Source organism: Natrix helvetica, assembly GCF_964273705.1.
Source record: "Natrix helvetica genome assembly, chromosome: 2".
NCBI classification, from domain to species: Eukaryota; Metazoa; Chordata; class Lepidosauria; order Squamata; family Natricidae; genus Natrix; species Natrix helvetica.
The window spans coordinates 32291601-32312411 of NC_138552.1; the positions used below are offsets into that span (position 1 = coordinate 32291601).

At 36.5% G+C, this 20811-nt stretch overlaps 2 protein-coding genes across 4 annotated transcripts in view; one reads left to right on the forward strand and one right to left on the reverse strand.

Moving 5' to 3' along the window:
* Positions 1–12924, forward strand: part of SREK1 (splicing regulatory glutamic acid and lysine rich protein 1) — a 35327-nt gene extending 22403 nt beyond the window's left edge. For 2 of the 3 annotated variants that reach the window (XM_081942606.1, XM_081942607.1), the window contains exons 6-12: positions 1087–1217; positions 2839–2947; positions 4657–4776; positions 5141–5716; positions 6440–6535; positions 7588–7729; positions 10544–12924. In XM_081942606.1, the coding sequence (XP_081798732.1) occupies positions 1087–1217; positions 2839–2947; positions 4657–4776; positions 5141–5716; positions 6440–6535; positions 7588–7729; positions 10544–10696 (1327 nt within the window). In that variant the 3' untranslated portion in view covers positions 10697–12924. Of the gene's footprint in view, positions 1–1086; positions 1218–2838; positions 2948–4656; positions 4777–5140; positions 5717–6439; positions 6540–7587; positions 7730–10543 lie in introns of those variants that run through there. The other variant, XM_081942608.1, reaches the window with a different exon arrangement.
* A 394-nt stretch (positions 12925–13318) lies between these two features.
* LOC309385897 (interleukin-6 receptor subunit beta-like) overlaps positions 13319–20811 on the reverse strand; it is a gene marked incomplete at its 5' end in the record, with an annotated part of 38806 nt that continues 31313 nt past the window's right edge. The window contains 4 exons of the mRNA XM_081940702.1: positions 13319–15115; positions 16787–16868; positions 18838–18934; positions 19283–19426. Coding sequence (XP_081796828.1) covers positions 14804–15115; positions 16787–16868; positions 18838–18934; positions 19283–19426 — 635 coding nt within the window. The 3' untranslated portion in view covers positions 13319–14803. The remainder of the gene's footprint in view (positions 15116–16786; positions 16869–18837; positions 18935–19282; positions 19427–20811) is intronic.

The following is a 20811-nucleotide window of genomic DNA, read 5'->3' on the forward strand; positions in this document are numbered from 1 at the left end:
AGGGGAAGAAGAAAAACATCTGAGTTCAAAGGGGGTATTTTACTAGTACAGGGGTGTCAAACACTAGGCCTGTGGGCTGGGTTCGGCCTGCAATGTGCCCGGATATGGCTCACAGGGCTGTCCTGGAAATGTAAGGGGCCAACCCGCGTTACTTTGGCCTGGTCTACCCAATGGGAAGATGAAACATCAGGCCAGCGTGGCTTCAGACCAGTCTACCCAGTGCAAAGAGGAAACATGCCAGCAGTTTGGGGAGTGGCGTCAGGATGTCCACGCCCACTCAGTTGCCCCCCCCCCCGAAGTCAGCCCTGATGTGGTCCTCAATGAAATTGAGTTTGACATCCCTGTACTAGCAGGTCTCAAGTTTTTCTTGGACCATGTTTTTCAAATTAGTTTTCTGTCTCATTAGCCGAAATGAGGAATAAGCAGGATAACATTACTAAAAGCAATAGGCTTTCATGAGGACCGGGGGGGGGGGGGGGGGAATGGCTCAGCAGTTAAAGATGCTGAGCTTGTCAGCTAGAAATCCAACAGCCCAAGTTTGAGACCTGAGTGTTGTGCAACAGGATGAGCTCCTGTTCCTACACCAGCTCCTGCCCACCTAGCAGTTGAAAGCATGCAAAATGCGATCAAATAAATAGGTATCACTTTGGTGGGAAGGTAACAGTGTTCGATATGACTTTGGTATATAGGCACACGACCACAAAAATGGTCTTTGGACAATGCTGGCTCTCTCGGCTAAGAAACCAAGATGAGCACCGTGTCCTAGAGTTGGTCACGACAGGACAGGAAAATCTTTACCTTTATAGTCTTTTATGTAAAATGTATCTCTGATAGATTTAACTCCCCCTGCTTTAATCATAATATGCAAAGAAAAGGACTGATTATTCCTCAGAGAATAAAAAGTTAAAAAATCAGTAGTTTTATCTGTCAAATTCATTGTTTTGAAGTCTAATCCAAATTATCCGTGTGAGCTAATAAATAACATGAGTCCATTTTCTATTTGATGGCACAGCAAAAAAATTGATAGAATGAAACATATGCATACATTCAGTGAAATAACTCAATACAATCTGTGGTTTAATTTAGAATAAACCACTCCAATAATGCAATAGTGAAGCCACCTGAAATGACACCACAAGCTGCTGCAAAGGAGTTGGAGGAAGTGATGAAGAGAGTACGGGAAGCTCAGTCTTTTATATCCGCTGCTATTGAGCCAGGTAGGCTTCTCCTTGCCCTGCATTTCCACTGGGGTAACTCCTGGCATGTATGTTTGGTGGAACATTTTTTTCCTCTAGGAAACAGGGAGAGGCTATCCTGGGCAGAATTCTTTGGTGGACTCAGTAATTTTGATGAGTGGTTTAGTACTTTATAATCAAGAATGTGCAGCTAAGGTACCTGATAGCACTGTTTTTTTAATGTCAAACTATTGGATAATTTTTAATAGTTTTTTTTTAAAGTTCTATTTTGTTGGCCCAACTTCTCACAGCTTTCCAATTATCTTTCATTCCATGGTCTCCTTAATTCATCTTTCAGGTTTTTACAACCAATTTCGTTGTGTTTATTTTGTACAATGACAATAAAGACTATACTGTACTATTTCATTCTTCTTACTGCCTGACCTGTTACTGTTCTTTTTTCCCCTTTTTCATTATCATTTGCAGCTTCATTATTTTGGATTGAAGTATAACTTTTCTTGGGAGCATCAGTGTTTTGTTTGAGTGCAGATGAGTAAGGTGCTCAGTTGCTCTGCTTTTTTACTTTTAGGTATTGGGGTTTAGAGGACACGTCTAAATTTATTGAAGTAGTTATAATACCCAGAATCGTCAGAAAATTATAATTAGGAAAAAAAGGTCAAAACTAGCATTATTGGACTGGGAAAACTACACCTGAGCTAAACTGTTCAACATTCACCTTTATAAAAACTGCTAAGATAATCCATGCAGTTAAAATTAGTTATTTACCACAACATCAGAAGACAACTGACAGGCAAAGTCTAAAGATAACTTGATTTTGTAATGAAAGTTACTGAAGTAGTTGGCAGATTATGTGAGAAACAAATATCAGACCATAAAATTTTCTTAAGAAAAAGAAATTCTGAACTTTAGCATTCTTGTTTTCCTTATTTGAATGAAATGTGATTACCATTAAAAATGAAAGAAAACATAATACAGATTATCTTGGTAGTTTTTCTTGATGTGGCTAACATCTAGTCAGTCCCTTTTCAATAAACAATGTAAAAAAATATGACCTTAAGCACCATACCCATTTAACTAAGTTTGTAGAATATTAAAGGACACGTATTATGAATCAGTCTATCATTTCATTTCAGGTTATTATAAAAACTGGATGAACAAAATTTTATTTTCTTGACTGGTTCTAGAATTATTGCCTTTCTTATAGGTTGATCCATTATGTTCTTAAAGATTTGAGGCTTAACTATTTAATTATAGCAATGCTTTGACAATAAAATTCCAGTGCTATTCATGTGCATTTCTGCATATCTTTTCAAAATTCTATCAGATTTTGTGTATTTTCTGTCTGAAATCAATTTTACCAAACATGTTTTAATCTTGTGCATTGTGGCAGCAACAAATCCCATTCCTTATTTAGCTAGCTGTTTATAATTATCTGGTTTATGTGTACTGCTGCAGGATGGCTGCACTCAACGAATATATGCAATGACTTTCTTGGATGTTTCTGAAGGATTTTTGCAAAGAAGGAAGATGTGCAGAGAGTAGGCCCCTTGCAATATATGTGGTACATTCCACTTGTGCCAGATTGTTAGCTGGGATCTTTAAATATTCTGAGCTTACACTGCAAAGTCGTTTTTTCTCTCAGAGTCTGGAAAGAGCAGTGAAAGAAAAGATGGTCGATCGCGTTCCCATTCACGTTCAGAATCCAGATCTAGTTCAAAATCTCGAAGGAAAAGATCACACTCAAAACTCAGGTAAGTCTTCTACTTCTCTGAGATCTATAGTGAATTTCTCCCATGTCAGCTAAGGCAGGTGTCTCCAATTCCCAGCCGTAGGTCGATGGGAACTGGGCCGCACAAACGGTGGGCGAGCACATAAAACTTTATTTGTGCATGTGTGGGATTGGGTTGCACACATGAAAACATCCTCAGCTGCCGCCACTTCTGCTGCGGTCCATGGAACCCAAAAGATTTAGTCAGCAAGGGTTACAGGAATTGCTGTGATATAGCTGAACCTGTGTTTTGAGATCATTTTGTTCAGTTTAAGAAGCTATTAAATTATGGCATGAATTTTCAGATCTTCATGTGGCCCTGAGGTGGTACCTAAATTATATTTGCATGTGAAATTTAATATTTTCACATGCAAGGCAAATATATTAACTTTCTCTTAATTTGTGGCTAAGTTAAGCTTAATGGTGGCCAAGAATAAAATTTCAAAGAATCCTGGTTTATCACAATGGGTGATAAGCTTGCAGTCCTTCTTAGACATCATTATAGTATTCTGAATACTATAATCTGAATTTTGGTCTTATTCAGATTAGAATTCCTTGATTGTTGCTTGCCAATGTGCTAAGACTGTGCGCACACATACACACACAAATTATTTCTACAAAGTCAGTCAGGTTTAAAAGTCAAATAAAAATGCACTGATTTAGATGAGAAATGGGACTTTCAGTTTTTGGTTAAGTTAGGAGGGAGATTCTACCAAGGAGGATCAAGATGAGATTGAGCCTTCTTTGTGCATCAGTATTTTATTGTAGTGCATTGTATAGTATAATAATGGTGATACATACTACAGAAAATAAAAACAGTATAAAAATAAAAAGTGTCTCAAGATTGAAAAGTAAAATGGCTAAACAACCTGTGAAGTAATAATAAAATATAATGCTTTTTTAAATTGAAGAATTCTTTAGACGTAGACTTTACAAACATAATGATACATTATGAGGAAGTTGTGTATGAGTATACCAAAATGCTTCCATTATACTATTGTTAGAAATATTGTTATGAAAAATATATGTCTTGATCCCTAGCATTCATCCCAAGAAAGTGTCACATATTTAATATTCATATTTATCTTCAGCCATTTTTTTACATCCAATAATATGTACAGAAATTTTAAGACCTTTCCAAAAACATAAAGTATTAATGAGTAAATGTATTTCCTTATCTGTGAATCCACATTCTTGCTCTTATGATTGAACTTTCTCCTGTGATGAAATAGGCAGCCTAGGTTCTCCCCAAGCCTACCTGTAAGGATTATTGCTAAAATTGGCATAATTTTATTGCATACAAATAAGCTTCGCAGGTTAATTTCTGTTGCCTTGCCCTTCCCCTTCCCAAAATGGGAAACATAGGGGTGTTACAATGTATAATTAATGCTAAATTCAAATGCTTTGAACTGGCTGTAAATGTTGTATTTTTGGAAGAATTTTTATAGCCCTTTTTGTAAACTGATAAATTCTAAGATTATCATAATTTGTCATCATAATTCATAAAATAACTACATTTCACTTGCCTTTTGCTTTGAAGTTAGCTTTGGAACATATTGTTTGGCTTTTCATGTTGTTTAGTAATTTGTGAATGTTCTAATCTTTTTTTAAAAAAAGCACAATAATGCAGGCAACATAGGAAGAGAACCAGTATAATTTATAGCATTTAGCCTCTACAATTACTTGCTACAGGAGTAGATCCCGTGGTAGATCACGCTCTAGTCAAAAGGACAGACGCAGATCCAAAAGTCCACTCAAAAAGCGTTCCAAGTCTAAAGAACGCCGAAGATCAAGAAGCAGCTCTCCTCCTCGGTGAGATTCCTATAATTAATGCTATTACATAGTTTTGATATTATCACCAAACACTAAGAGGCTTAGGAGTAATCATAAAAGTTAAATTTAATAGTATGTCTTTCTATAGAATTATAATTGCATATTATCCAATTGTATATTTAACTGTTACCACAAATGGCATGAGGATAGAGCAGTTAGCATAATATCATTTTCATTTACTGATTTTTCTATCTCTCTGCTAGATGCTATTTTGTAATTTTTCTGCCATCAGTAATCGGTGCATCCCGTTAAAGGACAGTTTTGGGAATTGAGTTTACTTGACTTGTGCTCTCTTACATTGAATGTTAGGTAAGCTGAATTAATAAATATTTTCTTTTCTCAGAGAGAAGAGGAAAGAAAGCAAAGAGAGGATTCGAGAAAAGGAAAAGATTAAAGAGAGAGACAGAGATAAAGAAAAAGAGAAGGATAGAGTTCGAGAAAAGGATAGGGGCAGGGAAAAAGATAGAGGCAGAGAAAAGGAGAGAGGGAGAGAGAGGGAGAAGGAGAAGGAGAAGACCAAGGATAGAGAGAAGGACCGAATGAAAGATAGGGATAAGGAGCGAGAAAAAGACAAGGAGAAGGAGAAAGAAAAAGAAAAAGACAAGGAGAAAGCATCAGATATGGAAAAAGACAAAAGGGAAGATTTGGACAAAGAAAAGGAAAAGGAAAGAGAGATAGAAGGAGACAAAGAGAAGGATGACAAAGAACATATCAGAGAAAAGGAGGAAGACAAAGAGAAAGGAAAGGAAGGAGAAAAGGACCATGAAAGAGATAAAGAAGGGGAGAAAGCAAAAGCAAAAGACAAAGAAAGAGATCGAGACAGAGACAGAGAAAGAGATGAAAAAAAGAAAAAGGAGAAGAGATCGAAAACACCCCCTAGAAGCTATAGTTCTTCAAGAAGATCACGTAGTTCTAGCAGGTTTGATTTTTTTCAAAGTTCCTTGATTCATTTTTTAAAAAATTGAAATTATAGTAAATAAATAGTACATTTAGTGTGCATTAGTGCATACTAAAACAGTGATGAGTCTTATTTGATACATGTTGCATATTTCTGAAGGGATCAAATTAGGACCACATTATGAATCGATTACCATAGACTTTTATCTGGTAAATAATGAAGGATTCCAGAGAGAAACGTTTGGTGCTTCTAGACAAGATTTTTCTTGTGCAAATCTCTTGCCTTGTCTTGATATTTACATGAAGTTCGTGTATCATGCAATAAACGTCCACACACAGCCTTATATATATTTGGTTACTCATCAAATGAGTAAAACTAAATAAACTCTGTTGCATTGCAAGTGTTTTGTTCTTCAAAGCATACCATATCAGGTTTCTTTTAAATTAACTGGCCTTATGTTAGGTTTTAATGCATTTTTGTATGAATTGTATTTACAGAGCTATTATGCCAAATTATGGTTTAGCAAGGTATGAATGAGCACCCACAGCAGCTTATAGAAGGGTCTTTGTTTTTCTCTGGTACGGATAAAAACTGCAGTTGTTGCTTTTCAATCAAAATGTGCACTGAGATAACTTTATAGTTGAGGTTGACTGCAATTTAGGATCTACATGACAGAGCAACCTGAGGTTAATTAAATTAATAATACCCAGTGGACTTCCAATTTTTGATTAATGGATCTTACAGAGATCGAAGGAAGAGGAAGAGCCGAAGTCCTTCAAAGTCTCCCAGATCATCCAAAATCACAAAAAGGAAATCATCTCGGTCTCCATCTCCAAGGAGGTAGGTGCATAGATTTATCACACAGAGTTTTTGTACTGTTCAGATTATTCTGCAGTACGTGCCTCTCATTAACAGCAAGCAGATTAATGCAAAGAAACACCGAATGAAGAAAGAAACAGAAAACATATGTCTGGCTTTTTTTCTTTTGATTGATAATTATATTCAAGTTTTTTTCTTTTTAGGACATTCTAAATAATTTACGTGTGTGTGTGTGTGTAGTCTCCAAACTTTGACAGTTTGTTTATAATATAAATCTCAAACCATTATTGTTCCTTTGAAATGCAGAATTCATTTTAAAAATAATTTTTAGTAGCAGTTGTCTGACTAGAAGTTGAAAAAACATCTTAGAAAAAAAGGCAGTGATAAACCAGTTCTTTAAAGACTGCAGAGGAAACATATTTGACCTTGAGGCAGCCTTTAGCCTAATTGTCGCTATCAGAGCTTGCTGCACTGCATCCTAAAAGGATTATTAAGGTGCAGGATTTTTTAGTTCGATGGATGCACTTCATAGATACTGATTTTTACTGCTGTTGTAAGCTGCCCATAGATGTTTAAGATGGCCAGCCATAAAAATCTTCCAGATAAATAAATAAATAAACTTTAAGATGACTTGAATAATTTCATTTGGGAAAGAATTGTGGTACATTTTTTTAAAAAAATGCTAAATTTGATGTGTAAAATATTTTTCTATTGCTAGATATTCTTTGTTAAGTAACATAAATTATTTAATACAAATATTTATTTAGTCTTAACTAGGAGGTTCTTTATGTTCCAATTTTGAGATTATTATTTTTATTCAGGTATCTTGAATAAAATCTAAAATCTTGCCCATGTTTTTACTGGTAAGTATTTAGAAGAAACTGCTAAAATAAATTTTATGTTTCCTGTCATTAAATATATTTAGTACTATGACTTTGTTCCAATGTTACTTGTCATGAATTCAGTATTGTTTGAGGATGTGTGACTTTGCTAATCGTTCTTTAATGAATTCTGTAAGCATGAAATGAACCATCCTAATTACATCAGTGTCTATAATATTTTTTCCAAAACAGAAGCAAAAAAGACAGAAAGACAGAGAAGGAGAAAGATCTAAGTAATGATCGAAGAAGAGAGAGGGAGAGGTCTACCTCAAAGCAAAAGAGTAGTAAAGACAAAGAGGTCAAAGAGAAATCAGATAAAACCGCAATTGTGAAGGTAAGCTTATTTTGATCAAGCCAATTCAATCATTGTAGAATATTTTAGGAAGACTTCATTGCCTGCTGTCTTTTGTTGGTTCTTTTGATACCTCCTAAATTTTATTTAATTACTGAAAAATTATCTTCAAAATACCTCAGTAATTTCAGACAAGAACAAGTTATAAATTCCAAATTTGTTTAAAAACATAGTTTAGAATGGAGGGACAAAATTTGCAGTGTTGAATTTTATTCCTTTGGGGCCTTTTCAGGAGGATTCGCATGGTAGAATATTGTTTCCAATAGAAAGGAAAGACAATCATTCTTAATTGCAGAAGGTGAAGTTAATCAGTTTAGCATATTTTCTAATATTTTTCTGAGGTTAATAATAAACCAAATAATATATGTATGTTATAAACCAGTGATGGCACGCTGGTTTATATATGTATGTTATAAACCACAGGTGGCACATGGAGCCATTTGTCAGGGCACGCGAGGCGCTGCCCTGTCAGCTGGGCAGCGCACATGCGCGCGCTGGCCAGCTTAGTTCGCCATTTTTAAAAGCCATTTTTCGCCCTCCCAAGGCTCCAGAGGCTTTATAGGAGCCTGGGGAGGGTGCAAAGAGCCACCCTGCCCCCCCCGGAGGCCCTCCAGAGGCTTCAGGGATCGTCCGGAGGCTTCCCTGAAGCCTTCGGAAAGCTTACAATGACACTCTGAGCAAACCGGAAGTCACTTCCGGTTTGCACGGAGGGTCATTTTAAGCTTTCCGAAGGCTTCAGGGAAGCCTCCGGACGATCCCTGAAGCCTCCAGAGGGTGTCCTGGGGGGGGGGGCGGGGGAGGCTCTTTTCGCTCTCCCCAGGCTCCTATAAAGCCTCTGGAGCATGGGGATGGCGAAAAAAGCATGTAAAAATGGGGGGCGCACTGGGGGTTGCGCATTGCTTTATGGGTGTGGCATGCCCGCACACGACCCTCCTGCGCTCCCCCCACTTGTGGCACGCGAGCCAGAAAAGGTTCGCCATCGCTGTTATAAACTATCTTAAGTAGTATTTCTACAAGAAGGACTTACATTAAATAGCAATCATCTATTGTAATGAATAGACAGGCAAGTTCCCAGTCCTCTTTAGTGGCAGCCATCAACCAGATAGGATTATTTAACTCCACTTCTAGCAGCGAAAACTGCACCCCTTAACACATAAATGGAAAGATTTCTCAAACCCATTCTCTGTAGGCTGGTAGAAAATTGGTAGACGGAAAGAGGAGACATAATCCTTTATTTCAGTGAGGGTTTTCAGTCACCGAAATTCTCCTAGAAGCCTGTATTGAATTTTAAGTATTCCTCCGTATCCTACTGAATTGTTGTCATGTAACAGTTCATGAAAGAAAATTGTGCCCGCCTATTTTCCTGTCCTCCCCTATTGTTGAACTGCGTTTTTTTTTACTGCAAACTACTCTTTATTGAAAATGTCATAATTTCTCTTTGCTGGGCAGAATGCTCTTGAATCAAATGAGCATGGAAGTACAGTCCCCCGGTTCGGGCATGTGCGCATTTGCGCGTGTGCTTTGGACACTTGGTCTGGAAAAGGTTAGCCATCGCTGGCCTAGAGAGTATTGCAATCTTTTCCATTACTAGGGAGTGGGAGTGGAGATACCATAATAGAATAGACTGCATCTTTGCTGGATCCATTTGAATCATCTCTGGATATTCTATAACCCAAGTCAGATTGAATGTGCATTTTTCTAATTTAGCAAAGAATTTATTGTGTTGCAATTTTGTAATATATTTCTCAAATGAGTTAACGTGAAAGCAGGAATCTTCAGAATAAACCAAGAGGTCATCCAGTAGACAATAATATATGCAGAAATGTTCACGAAGCTATAGAAAAAACTTCAGAATGAGACTTGAAACCAGGCTGAAAGACATCACTATGTATTCAAATCTTCCATACCTTGTATCAAAGCCTGATAAATATTCATGCCCTTCTTTGATTCTAATGAAGTTGTAATCACTTCTCAAGTCTAGTTTTGTAAAAAATGTTTTTACTAACTGATCTAGTAGATCTGAGATAAGTGGGAGTGGATAATAGTGTCCAATTATTAGTTTCTTCAGGTCCTTGTAATCATGAATTGTGTGCATTTTTGGGTTCCCTCCTTTCCATTTAGATTGATTATTCTTTTTGTCCCAAAGATGCTTTTCCCAAATGTTTTGTTTCTCATCCAAGAAGCTTCTTCAGTTCTAGCTCAGTTCTTCAGTTCTCCAATTAATATAATAACTAAATTGCAAAAGAAATGTTATCAATATAAACTCAACAAAAACACAATATAACAACTTAAGTTTAAGCCAGGTTTATTGTATCTCTTGCCTTAGTCCCTAAATGTATATTTTTAAAACTGTTGCTTTTAAAAGATTCCTGAATCCTAGGATATGACTCTTTCATTTGGTGGAAGATAATTTCACATTCTGTGCAGCAGGTTGAGATAGTTAATTGGTGCTGGCTAATAATTAATATGGGCATAGAAGAAACAAATTGTTGCAATACTAATATCAATAGAAGGATATAATGCATTATGAATTTCATTAAAAAGTTGCCATTTAAAAATAAGTAATTATTTCAGATGTTTCAATTTTTATTTTTTAAGTTAATAGCCCTTCCTCAGGTGCTCCATATGGTTTACATGGAGATTATTATTATTTCCCCCCCTTTTTATACACAGTTTTAAAATTCAAATTTTGGTGTGCATGAGAAGGATCATGCATGCCCTCAAAAATCAGTTAGATAAATTTGTTGTGTATTATTTATTTATTGCCTTTTAAATATATATTTTTTATTTACAAAGGATAAAGATCTCAGTAAAGAGAATCAAAATTCTGAAATCAATAAAGCAGCAGAGGAAGAAGAGACAACAATTGCAGCAGAGATTGAACAACAACAGAATGGGAACTGCCAACCAAATGAAGAAACGATATCAGTTAAAATTGAAGATGTGTAGAATATTGAATGGACCTTCGACCCATTTTGCAAAAGAAATACAAAACCTTTTGTCTGATCTCCAAAATACATCAAAAGAGGATAAAAAAATATTAAGCAATCAACTGGCCATACCAAATTCTGCTAGCAGCTATTCCAGTCTTGGTGGTTTGGTCAGCTTGAGGACTGACAAGAAGCAGGACTGACCAATAGGATATGCTGTGACAAAAGCCAGCAGCAATGGTCATATCTTCCAAAATAAATGTATTTCATTGATCATAAAATACTAGGTGGTTGCAGTCTGTACTATCCTGAAAAGCTACCAGAGGGATGCATTTGGAAGTTGTTAAAATATTTGTAGATTGATACATTTTGTTTTTTCTTATGGTTTTAAAACTAAACTCCATGTGATATGTTTTGATGATGTGCTTGAAAATGGTGCAGAAATAAACATATTTCCTTTGATGTTGTAAATTACAAGTGATGAAAAGTTTTAACTTAACAGTTTTACATTTGTGTTTATGCCCACAAAGGTAAGTGAAGATTCTTCCTCTGTTGTTTGTGACTTTCTTTTTATATTTTTAAAAACATACTTCACAACGTAAGTCTACAATTCTTCTCTTAATTAGTAGTTGATCAATGCATGCTAATGTTCTGATTCTAAAAAGAAGTTCCATGTTTATACTAGAGTTCCATTCTTCCAATTATAAGCACATCTAAGTAGTAATTCCAGACAACTGACTTTGTCTTGAGTTGTATTACAGGGTGCCTAGTCACTTGCAAATTGAACAGAAACAGAAAGACGAATTTTTACTTTTTAATGGAGATGTAGAGCACAAGCTGATGCTTTAGTGCCTTTGACACAGAATAGTGATTTCTAGTAATGTAGAGGTTTTTTTTTAAAATCTCTGTTTGAGTTGCTCTTTTTGATGATTCTATCACACCAGTAGGCAAGCATTTGAAAGATGTCAGTCATATCAACCATTAGTTATTTGAAATAATTTGAAGATCTCTTGATTTCAAGTAAAAAAACCAACAACCCTAGGTAATATACGGATTAATTGCTGTTTAGGGACCATAAAAAGATGAGCATTTTATCCAATTAATCCATACATTTTTCAGATCATATACTGAAACACGGAATTGAATAGTGCTAAAAAGAAGTAATTTACTTCTCAACAGGACTGGAACTTAGAAAGCTCCCTTTAAAAGCATGTATATTAAGGGCTAAATGTAAGAGGTTATTTCTATACTTTCTATCACAAGTAAAGAAATAATTTAAGATTTCTGTTCTGTTTGATAAAGTTCTGAAAGAAAAACAACAACTAGTTCTAGTCTCATTGCAGCATTTTAAAATTTAAAGCAAAGGGTGGTACTGTAAAATCAAGAACTATTTGAATACAATGTAATACAATCATATGGCCTTATAGCACTGAAAAAAGTATGAAAATCCAAATAGTCATATAGCTTTCAGTTTGTGTTCTCAATATTTCTGTTTACGGACAGATAGGTGAGTATTTATGATAAAATGAAAGCTATAAGATAATAGGGCTCTTAGATTGTGACACTGTTTTAGTAGCTCATTGTTGGGTAAGGTGTTTTTGTTTGTTTTTTGTTACAGTCTAAAGTTTTTTTTTTCTTCAAAAAACCTTTAGTGAATGCTTTACCATGTAAAGTATGGACAGTAATTTTGTGATGTTTATGCCACATAAAGTTGGCTTGCAAACAGCTTATTCCGATAAAGCAATGACAAACCTCATGCTTCTTGAAGGACTGTGAAAGATTGTGTCTTGCAACAGCAGCTGTCATATTTATGATTTGTAAGTAGCATAGAGCAAAGATTGTATACCTGCTATCTTTGGTACCATCACTAATAAATTTTAGTATTTTAGAGAGAAGTAGTTTTGATTTGCTTTTTAAAATAATGCCTGAAAGTTTATTATCATTTACTACAATAGCTGCATTTTGTTATATGGATACTTTGGTTTGTGTTGGCATATATAGCAAAGTAAAAAAGATGGAGCACAGAAGAGATATGTATTAAAAGTTTATAACTTCAGTGTAAAGTAATGTTCCAAGTTTTTTTCATATATTGCCAAATATTGGTATCATTTTAATTTACAAACAGAGGCTGAGATGGTTACAGTGGGCCTAGTGAGTGTTTGATTAGGATCAATTTAAGACTAGTTAATGTAGTAGCTGAATAGGTTAAAGTCGTTTGAGTCTACAATAAAATCCCTGTTAAAATTGCATCAGATCATTGAGACGCTTTTTGTTTTGTTTCTGTGTAGTTCCACAGGAATACATAAACATTTCCTTATGCAAAATATGGCACCAAATTGAAGAATATTGTAGCCAGTGTTTGCATGATTTTTTTCTTCTACAGTTTTCCTGAGAGCTCAGATTCCTCCCGTAGATTTTGAACACTAAAATTGCAATTGTGGAAGGTGGGGTGGGTGGATACATGAAGATGTAGAGCAGTGTTTCTCAATCTTGGCAACTTGAAGATGTCCGGACTTCAACTCCCAGAATTCCCCAGCCAGCATTCGCTGGCTGGGGAATTCTGGGAGTTGAAGTCCGGACATCTTCAAGTTGCCAAGATTGAGAAACACTGATGTAGAGCAAAGAAGAGGAAGAGGAAGACTGCATAGACTGCCTTACAGAACTCTGGGAACAATTGTTCAACCCCAAAGTTGCAATTTTATTTCAATATGACCAAAGTCTTGTATAACACAGTATAACGCTATCAGTTTAAAACAAATTTTCAAATTGATTTTTTTTTAATTTCCACAAAATTGTTAGCAAGGACACAACCCATCTTTCTACCTCATGCATTATAACCACAAATGTGTAGATCGAGGTTGTAGATAATCTGTCTTTAATGTCAGATACAGAAATGCCAGATTTGGAGATAGCAAGGCTTGTACAATGGTTGGGTATGATGACCCTGTTGTCTGCCATAGCATCTTCTGTAAGTGTGGAAAGAGCTGCTATCTGCACAGGTGCCAAAGAAGCTAACTGTGCTAAATGTTGCTGACAAGGCACTGGGAATAGAAGATAGTTTTAGATCTTTATAGGACTTTGAAACATGTTAGAACAATTAAGCTGGGGGTTTACCTTGCACTTCCAAGAATTCTAGCAATGTAAATAATTTAGAAGAAACTTATTCCACACTGCCATCAAAGATAAAGTCATAACACAATGAAGGGGAAGAGGAGTTAAGCTGGAAAGCATGAAAGATACTGTGCTTATTTTAATTGCCACTGCCTTACCACACACTCTGCTATTGAGCCACTTCCAAATAGCATGAATTCTTTTGATTGGTAAATATTAATTTCTAAGTGACTCTATTCGTATCCAGAGAGCTTCAGGAACAAACAATTGGTAAGTTTAGCTTAAAAAAAAGAGTATGGTTCATTGCAAAAATATTAATATAGAGATTTGATATAATAATTTCTGTTAGCATTTGTTTACCTTCATATAAGGTAATATAGGGATCAAAAGCAATGTAACCTTTATTCTAGACTACTGTTATGTTAATTGAAGAAATTGTTCAAGTTTTGATAACTTGAATAACACAATCTGAAAATACGTATTTGGCTACATTGCTACAAATAGAACTGAATTGTGAAAAAAATTGGGCATTATGTACATTATTAAAAAGTATGCAAAGAATGGACCAAGATGGTGCCAATGCCTTTAAACTGTAGGGAGGGGTGGCTTCAATAGCTCACAACATCCCTCTAGAAATACAGTGCTGAATTGCTTCAAGTAAAAATCATTAGGCTTAAGAATAATTAAATTCCCATGGTAGAAATTAATATAATTGTATGGCGGAGCTTAAACTCATCTATATTTGTAATTATAATTAGATCCTTCCAAATGACATGAAATATAATGAAATAATTTCAGTAAGATTGATTAGAATCTATCAAACAATTGCAGCTTATACCAATATGAATTCTAATTACATTTCCTTCATCTAGTGGTAAAGGCTTTTGCTCATATTTTGATATACTTTCTGAGGATCGGCTTACTACCTGAAGCATCATTGGCTTTACCTCATAGGATCTCAAGAACAGCAACATACCGGTGATTCTTCTTTGCTTCCTGAGTTTTTGGACAACTGTTAGAGATGGACCGTTTTCGTAGGCAGATTCTCTGAAAGCTGTTGCATGGCTTTGTGACTGAATTCCATACCAACATAATCCAGGTGAAGGCCTACCTTCACCTTCTCACTGGCATTGACTCTGTTATGAGGCTTGGGAAGTGTCTCTTCCTTTCCCCTTGCCACTGCTTCAGAATACTCTGTGGAAACTCTCCCAGTTGCTGGACTTGTTGGAAGAAATACCTCCAAATCATCCTTTATCACATAAAGCTTATCGGCTTCGTTCAGTGGTGCTGAAGGAAGCAATGGTTGTAAGCTGGGTTTCAGGAGAGCCTGTATATACAATGAAGTGGGGGGAAAATAAGTTGTCACTGTATTCAAACAACATATTAAGCCACAAACCAGACAACCTTAGCAGTCCATGTGGGTAATTCTATCCTGTGCAGGGCCCAAACATTGGGCTAATTGAGCATAAGAGTTAAATTAACCACGGGTAAATATTGTGCAAACACAGCCTTAATTTCTTACGGCAATATCAGAGTTAAAGCTATTCATTCTTAAAGCAAAATTAATAAACAAATTGAAAAAAATACTTTTACTATGATTAATTAATCATGGTATGACACTGCAAGGTGTCGGACCTAATAACCTCCAGTTGTGCTGGACTGCAGGGCACGACATTCCTAGCCAACATACCCATTAGCTATGTTGGTTAGCAATTGGAGAGTAGAGATCAATTTACTCAAAAGTGGTAGATTCATATGGTTGACAACTATTTCTTTCTCCAGTTTAATCTTTTTTAAAAATAGGAAATCTCTTTCACTGTTATAGTACTAATCACAATCTGTTTCTCTAATATTTTAAAAAATATCCATCTATTTTCTACACGGGGATATTTTTTATACAAATTATAGTATGGTAATACTGATGGAAAACTTTTTGTATTGCCCTATTTGTTATTACAAGAGTTGTGGTGGCACAGTAATTAGACTGCAGTATTGCAGGCTAATTCTGCTGACTGCCAGGGGTTCGATCCTCACCATCGCAAGGTTGACTCAACCTTTTATCCTTCCGAAGTTGGTAAAATGAGGACCCAGATTGTTGGGGGCAATAGGCTGTAAACCACTTAGAGAATGCTGTAAAGCACTGTGAAGTGGTAGATAAGTCTAAGTGCTATTGTTATTGTATCTCTCTCTTGAAGTTTCAGTAGCATTTTCTTTCTTTTTCTTTCCTTAATTTCCAGCCATTTCCTAGTTTATTTGGAAATGTATTGTATATAGAAGATAGTACACAGAATTAAGAAATGTAAGTTGAGTTTAAAATAGTATGGTATTCTGTTCAGACAGAGAATTAACTTGGTTAAACCTTAATTATTTAATCTAACTTTACACATATACATTTGAAAATGAGATGATCTATCAATGGAACTCAAACAGAGCTTTCTTAAAAATAACAAAACAATTATCCTCATTGATCTGCTCAGGGTTATTCTAGACCAGGGATGTCAAACTCAAATTCATTGAGGGCCACATCAGGTTGTGTTTGACCTCAGGGGACCGGGGTGGGCATGGCCAGGCTGGGTATGGCCAGCTTGACGTCACTCGTGTCGGGGGCATGTGTAGTGGCCTAAGAGCTCTACCAGCGAAAATGGATTTCCAAGCTCCATTTTCAGCTGCAATGACCCTCTGCCAGCAAAAACGGAGCTCCCGAGCTCGTTTTCACTGGCAGAGGCACCATGGGCCTGTCCTTCGCTGTTTCCAGGGTGGCCCCACAGGCAAGATCTAAGCATCCCGCAGACCAGATCCAGGCCCTGGGCCTTGAGTTTGACACACCTGTTCTAGATCTATAAAAGATGACAGTGCGGACAGCAAAATCCCAACAGTATATTGATTTAAACACAACAGTGGAAAGGCATTCTATGCATAAACAGTTATGCTATACTATTTAATAATGGAGATAAGTCCACAGTCTTAAATGGTGCAAAAATGCTTAAAAGAATCATACCACTGGAAAGGTTCTTTCTGCAACTTGCATAGCACTGCTATCTCTTGGATTTGGGACAGGTGGCCAGCATGATTTTCTTGATCTGAAAGTCCAAATTTTGTTGAAAACATGAAAATTATGTTTAGTTCTTGAAAAGCTAATCCTGCAAGTTTCATAATGAATTCAGTGTTAACGGGAGAGATAGCTGAGCACCTGGCAGAAACAACCTTTTGGCTAAAGCATTTGGAGTGGGCTTATCAGAAAAACTCAACTAGCAGGTTCAATTTACATGCTGTAAATATCAACTTGTGCAATTTGGTGCAGTATGTAAAAGTAACTCCTACCTAAAATTGCATGAAATACATTATTTAAGCATATACGTTTTTTCCCCTGCATAATCCATCACACACATAGCAAAAGTATGGGAGCTCATAATCGTCAGGATTGCGAGATTTATGTATTAGTATATTTATTACCAAACATTCATTTTTAAAATTATTGTTTGATTCTTTCTTTTTTACGCAGCATTTTCTTACCAGCAAATGCCATCCTACTCATAATGCTTTTCCTATTTGCCTGTGCTAATCAACGTGTCCTGATCATCAAACCCTTGACAACAATTTTCTGTTTTATTAAAACGCTTATAATTCAAGGAGTTAAAATAGTTTTACATTTTATTGGTCTATATTCTCTTTTAAACTGAAAGTACTCAACAAACTATCGTTTCTGGTTATGGAAACTCTGCATTCCATGGTTTCTGAGAAACAAGATTGTAATCTGCCAGTAAAGAACTTGATGTAGCTTTGCAAGCTTTCTTGTGGAACACAATCAACGCCTTTGTCCTTATTTTTGCTGGCATGCTGGGTGCAAAGAGAAGAACTCCCAAAATGTATTGAGGTGGTAGAAGCTTAAATATACTGGATCAAAAACCCACACCCTTGTCCTAGCAGGACCTCAATAAGGAAAAAATATACATGCTGTTATCCTTACTGCTTTTCTCATCATTCTGAATGGGAAATCGCAAAGCAAATGCAGAAGGGGAAGAAGAAAAGGGGGAAAATGATTTCACGTGATTTTAGAACCAGTTCATTTGCAATGGTTTTTCTCTACCCTACTTATTGTATTGCACTTGCTTCTGCATATGCCTCCTAACACCCATGAGTGCTTATTCCCAGATGAAGGTTAACCAAGGGATAGAATCAAGATCACGAGATGTGATACTACCGATTTATAATGCCTTGCTAAGACCACACTTGGAATACTGCATCCAATTTTGGTCACCACAATATTAAAAAAAAGTTGAGACTCTGGAAAGAGTGCAGAAAAGAGCAACAAAGATGATTGGGGGGGAGGGGGGAGGAGAGCTGAAAGCTAAATGTTTCCAGGAATTGGGTATGTCTAGTCTAGTGAAAAGAAGAACTAGGGGTGACATGATAGCAGTGTTCAAAGAAGAGGGAGACAAGCTATTCTCCAAAGCACCAGAAGGCAAAACGAAGCAATGAACAATCTGAAACTGAACAAGGAGAGAAACAACCTATAACTGAGGAGAAACTTCCTGACAGTAAGAAAAATCAACCAGTGGAATTGCTTGCCTTCAGAAGTTGTGGGTGCTCCAACATCAGAGATTTTTAAGAAGAGATTGGACAACCATTTGTTGAAAATGATATAGGGTCTCCTGCTTGGAGATTGGGATTGGGCTAGAACAGGGGTCTCCAACCGTGGCAACTTTAAGACTTGTGGACTTCAACTCCCAGAATTCCTGGGAATTGAAGTCTACGAGTCTTAAAGTTGCCAAGGTTGGAGTCCCCTGGGCTAGAAGACCTCCAAGTTCCCTTCCAAGTCCTTTATTCTGTTAATAATGTTACTTTAATTCTTAACTTTTGTAGAGCTAGACAACAAGGTAATGGTGAGTCCATAGAGGAAGTGAGCAGAACCCTATTTTTGTTTTGTTCATGATTTTAAAAATTTTGCACCACTTTTGACTTCCGTGGCTTTTGTTTGCTTGTTGCCACAATTTGAATAAAAACACACAAAGCAATTAAAATATTTCTAGATCATGAAAATATAATTACCGTTTCAGTACTGAGGAACAAATTGTGATAGCAATAGCTGGAATTATTATGAGGCCAAGACAGAGGCCAACAACCATTCCTTCAAATTCTCCTTGATCTAAGAAGAAATAAGCAACAGAAAAATTGAGAAACAAACACTGCTCTAGGGAATTAGCCTTTTTGGTAAAAAAAAATGTTCTACTGGTAAGTAAGATAACTGTTTTCTCTATCAAGGATCTAACATGCAGTTATTTATGGCCCAGTAGCTGGTTAGGAGGGAGAGTTGTGCCCATTTTTGGCACTGAAAAGGTTGGCCATCAATGCTGGGTCAATGTGGAATACAACCTGGTCCTGTGGATAGTCTTAATTTGACTAGATGCACCGCTGTGTAACATTAATGTGAAAGAGTAGAATACAGATTAAAAGTAATAATAAGTAAATGCATAATAATAATATTTCAAAATACCATATTTCAGCGTAGTAAAATCCTGCGGCAAGCTTTGAGCTCCTTCTCCCTTTCTAGTGATGCCAGAGATGTGGACTGTATAATGGGTATTTGCCTTAAGATCAGTCAAGTGGTGCTGTTTCATTGAAGAATTGAGAGTAAGGGCTGTAATGGAAGGGAAGGGAAGATGTTACGAAGAATAGTTGCTGTGCCTATCCCAGGAGAGGAAGAATTCATTCTCAGTGTATTTGGGTGATAGATAAATATCTTCTAAGCCAGTGTTTTTCAATCTTGGCAACTTTTAAGATGGGTGGACTTCAACTCCCCGAATTCATTCAACACTGTTCTAAGTTCCCAGTGATGCTTTCCTCAAATGATAAACGGAGAATTCTTCTCTTGAAGTTTGATCAGTGATTGTCCTTGTCTCTTCTCTTAATATATTTTACCTGATAGCACGACACCTTTCTATATATATAGTATAGAAGCTATTATACCCACTTACACATAGAATCAAATGATCTTGAACAATTCAAACGTTGCCTAGCAATACAGATAGTCCTTGTTTAATGACTACCCATTCAGCAACCACTCAAATTTGAATGATGAATGATGGCAATTATGACCAAACCTCATACACTGTGGTTGCAGTGTTCCTACAGTCAAGATCGTATCCTCCCGCACACATCCCTACGACCAATCCGCTCTCACAAGGAGGGACTACTACTGGTGCCGTCCACCAGGCAGTGCCAGCGGGCGACGCCTAGGGGTAGGACCTTCTCTGTGATGGGCCCAACCCTCTGGAATGACCTCCCCCCCGACATTAGAACTACCACTGACTTCCGTTCCTTCCGTCAAAAATTAAAGACTCACCTGTTTCGATTAGCTGGCCTGGCACATTCTTAGTTTTTACCTCCCGGTGGATATATTTTAATGGGTAATTTTGGGTAATATTTTAACTCCTGGGTTATTAGAGTTTTTAATGTACTATATTTATTATTCTATATACAGTCTTGCAACCTCCTCCACCTACGTATTTAATTATTTAACTGTTTCATGTATGTATTTTATAACACATTTTAGTGACTGTACACCGCCCCGAGTCCCTTTCGGGAGAGGGGGCGGTCTATAAATACGAATAATAATAATGAATAATAAAGTAATTAAGATTTGTGACTTTCCAAGCTGGCTCTCACAAGTAAAGTTAATGGGGAAGCTGCCAAGAAGTTAGAAGTTGTGATCATTAGAGGTTGTCACTTAAGAAGTTGTGATCATTAGAGGTTACTTAACTATGACAACAAGAAGTACTGTCACTAAGCAGCATGGTGGTCATATGACTGTTCTGACGTGATTGTATCATTTAACAATAGTCTTTACCAATTAGTATAATTAAACAAGGGCTACCTGTAACATGATATGAGCAGTCAATATATGTGGATTCTATTTAAAGAGGACCATCAACAGAACTTCACTGTGCTTTACGTACTAACTATACCATTATTTCTTAGCTGACTGCAAGACACTCTTAAGGTCTCTTTTTAAATTCTAGTTTA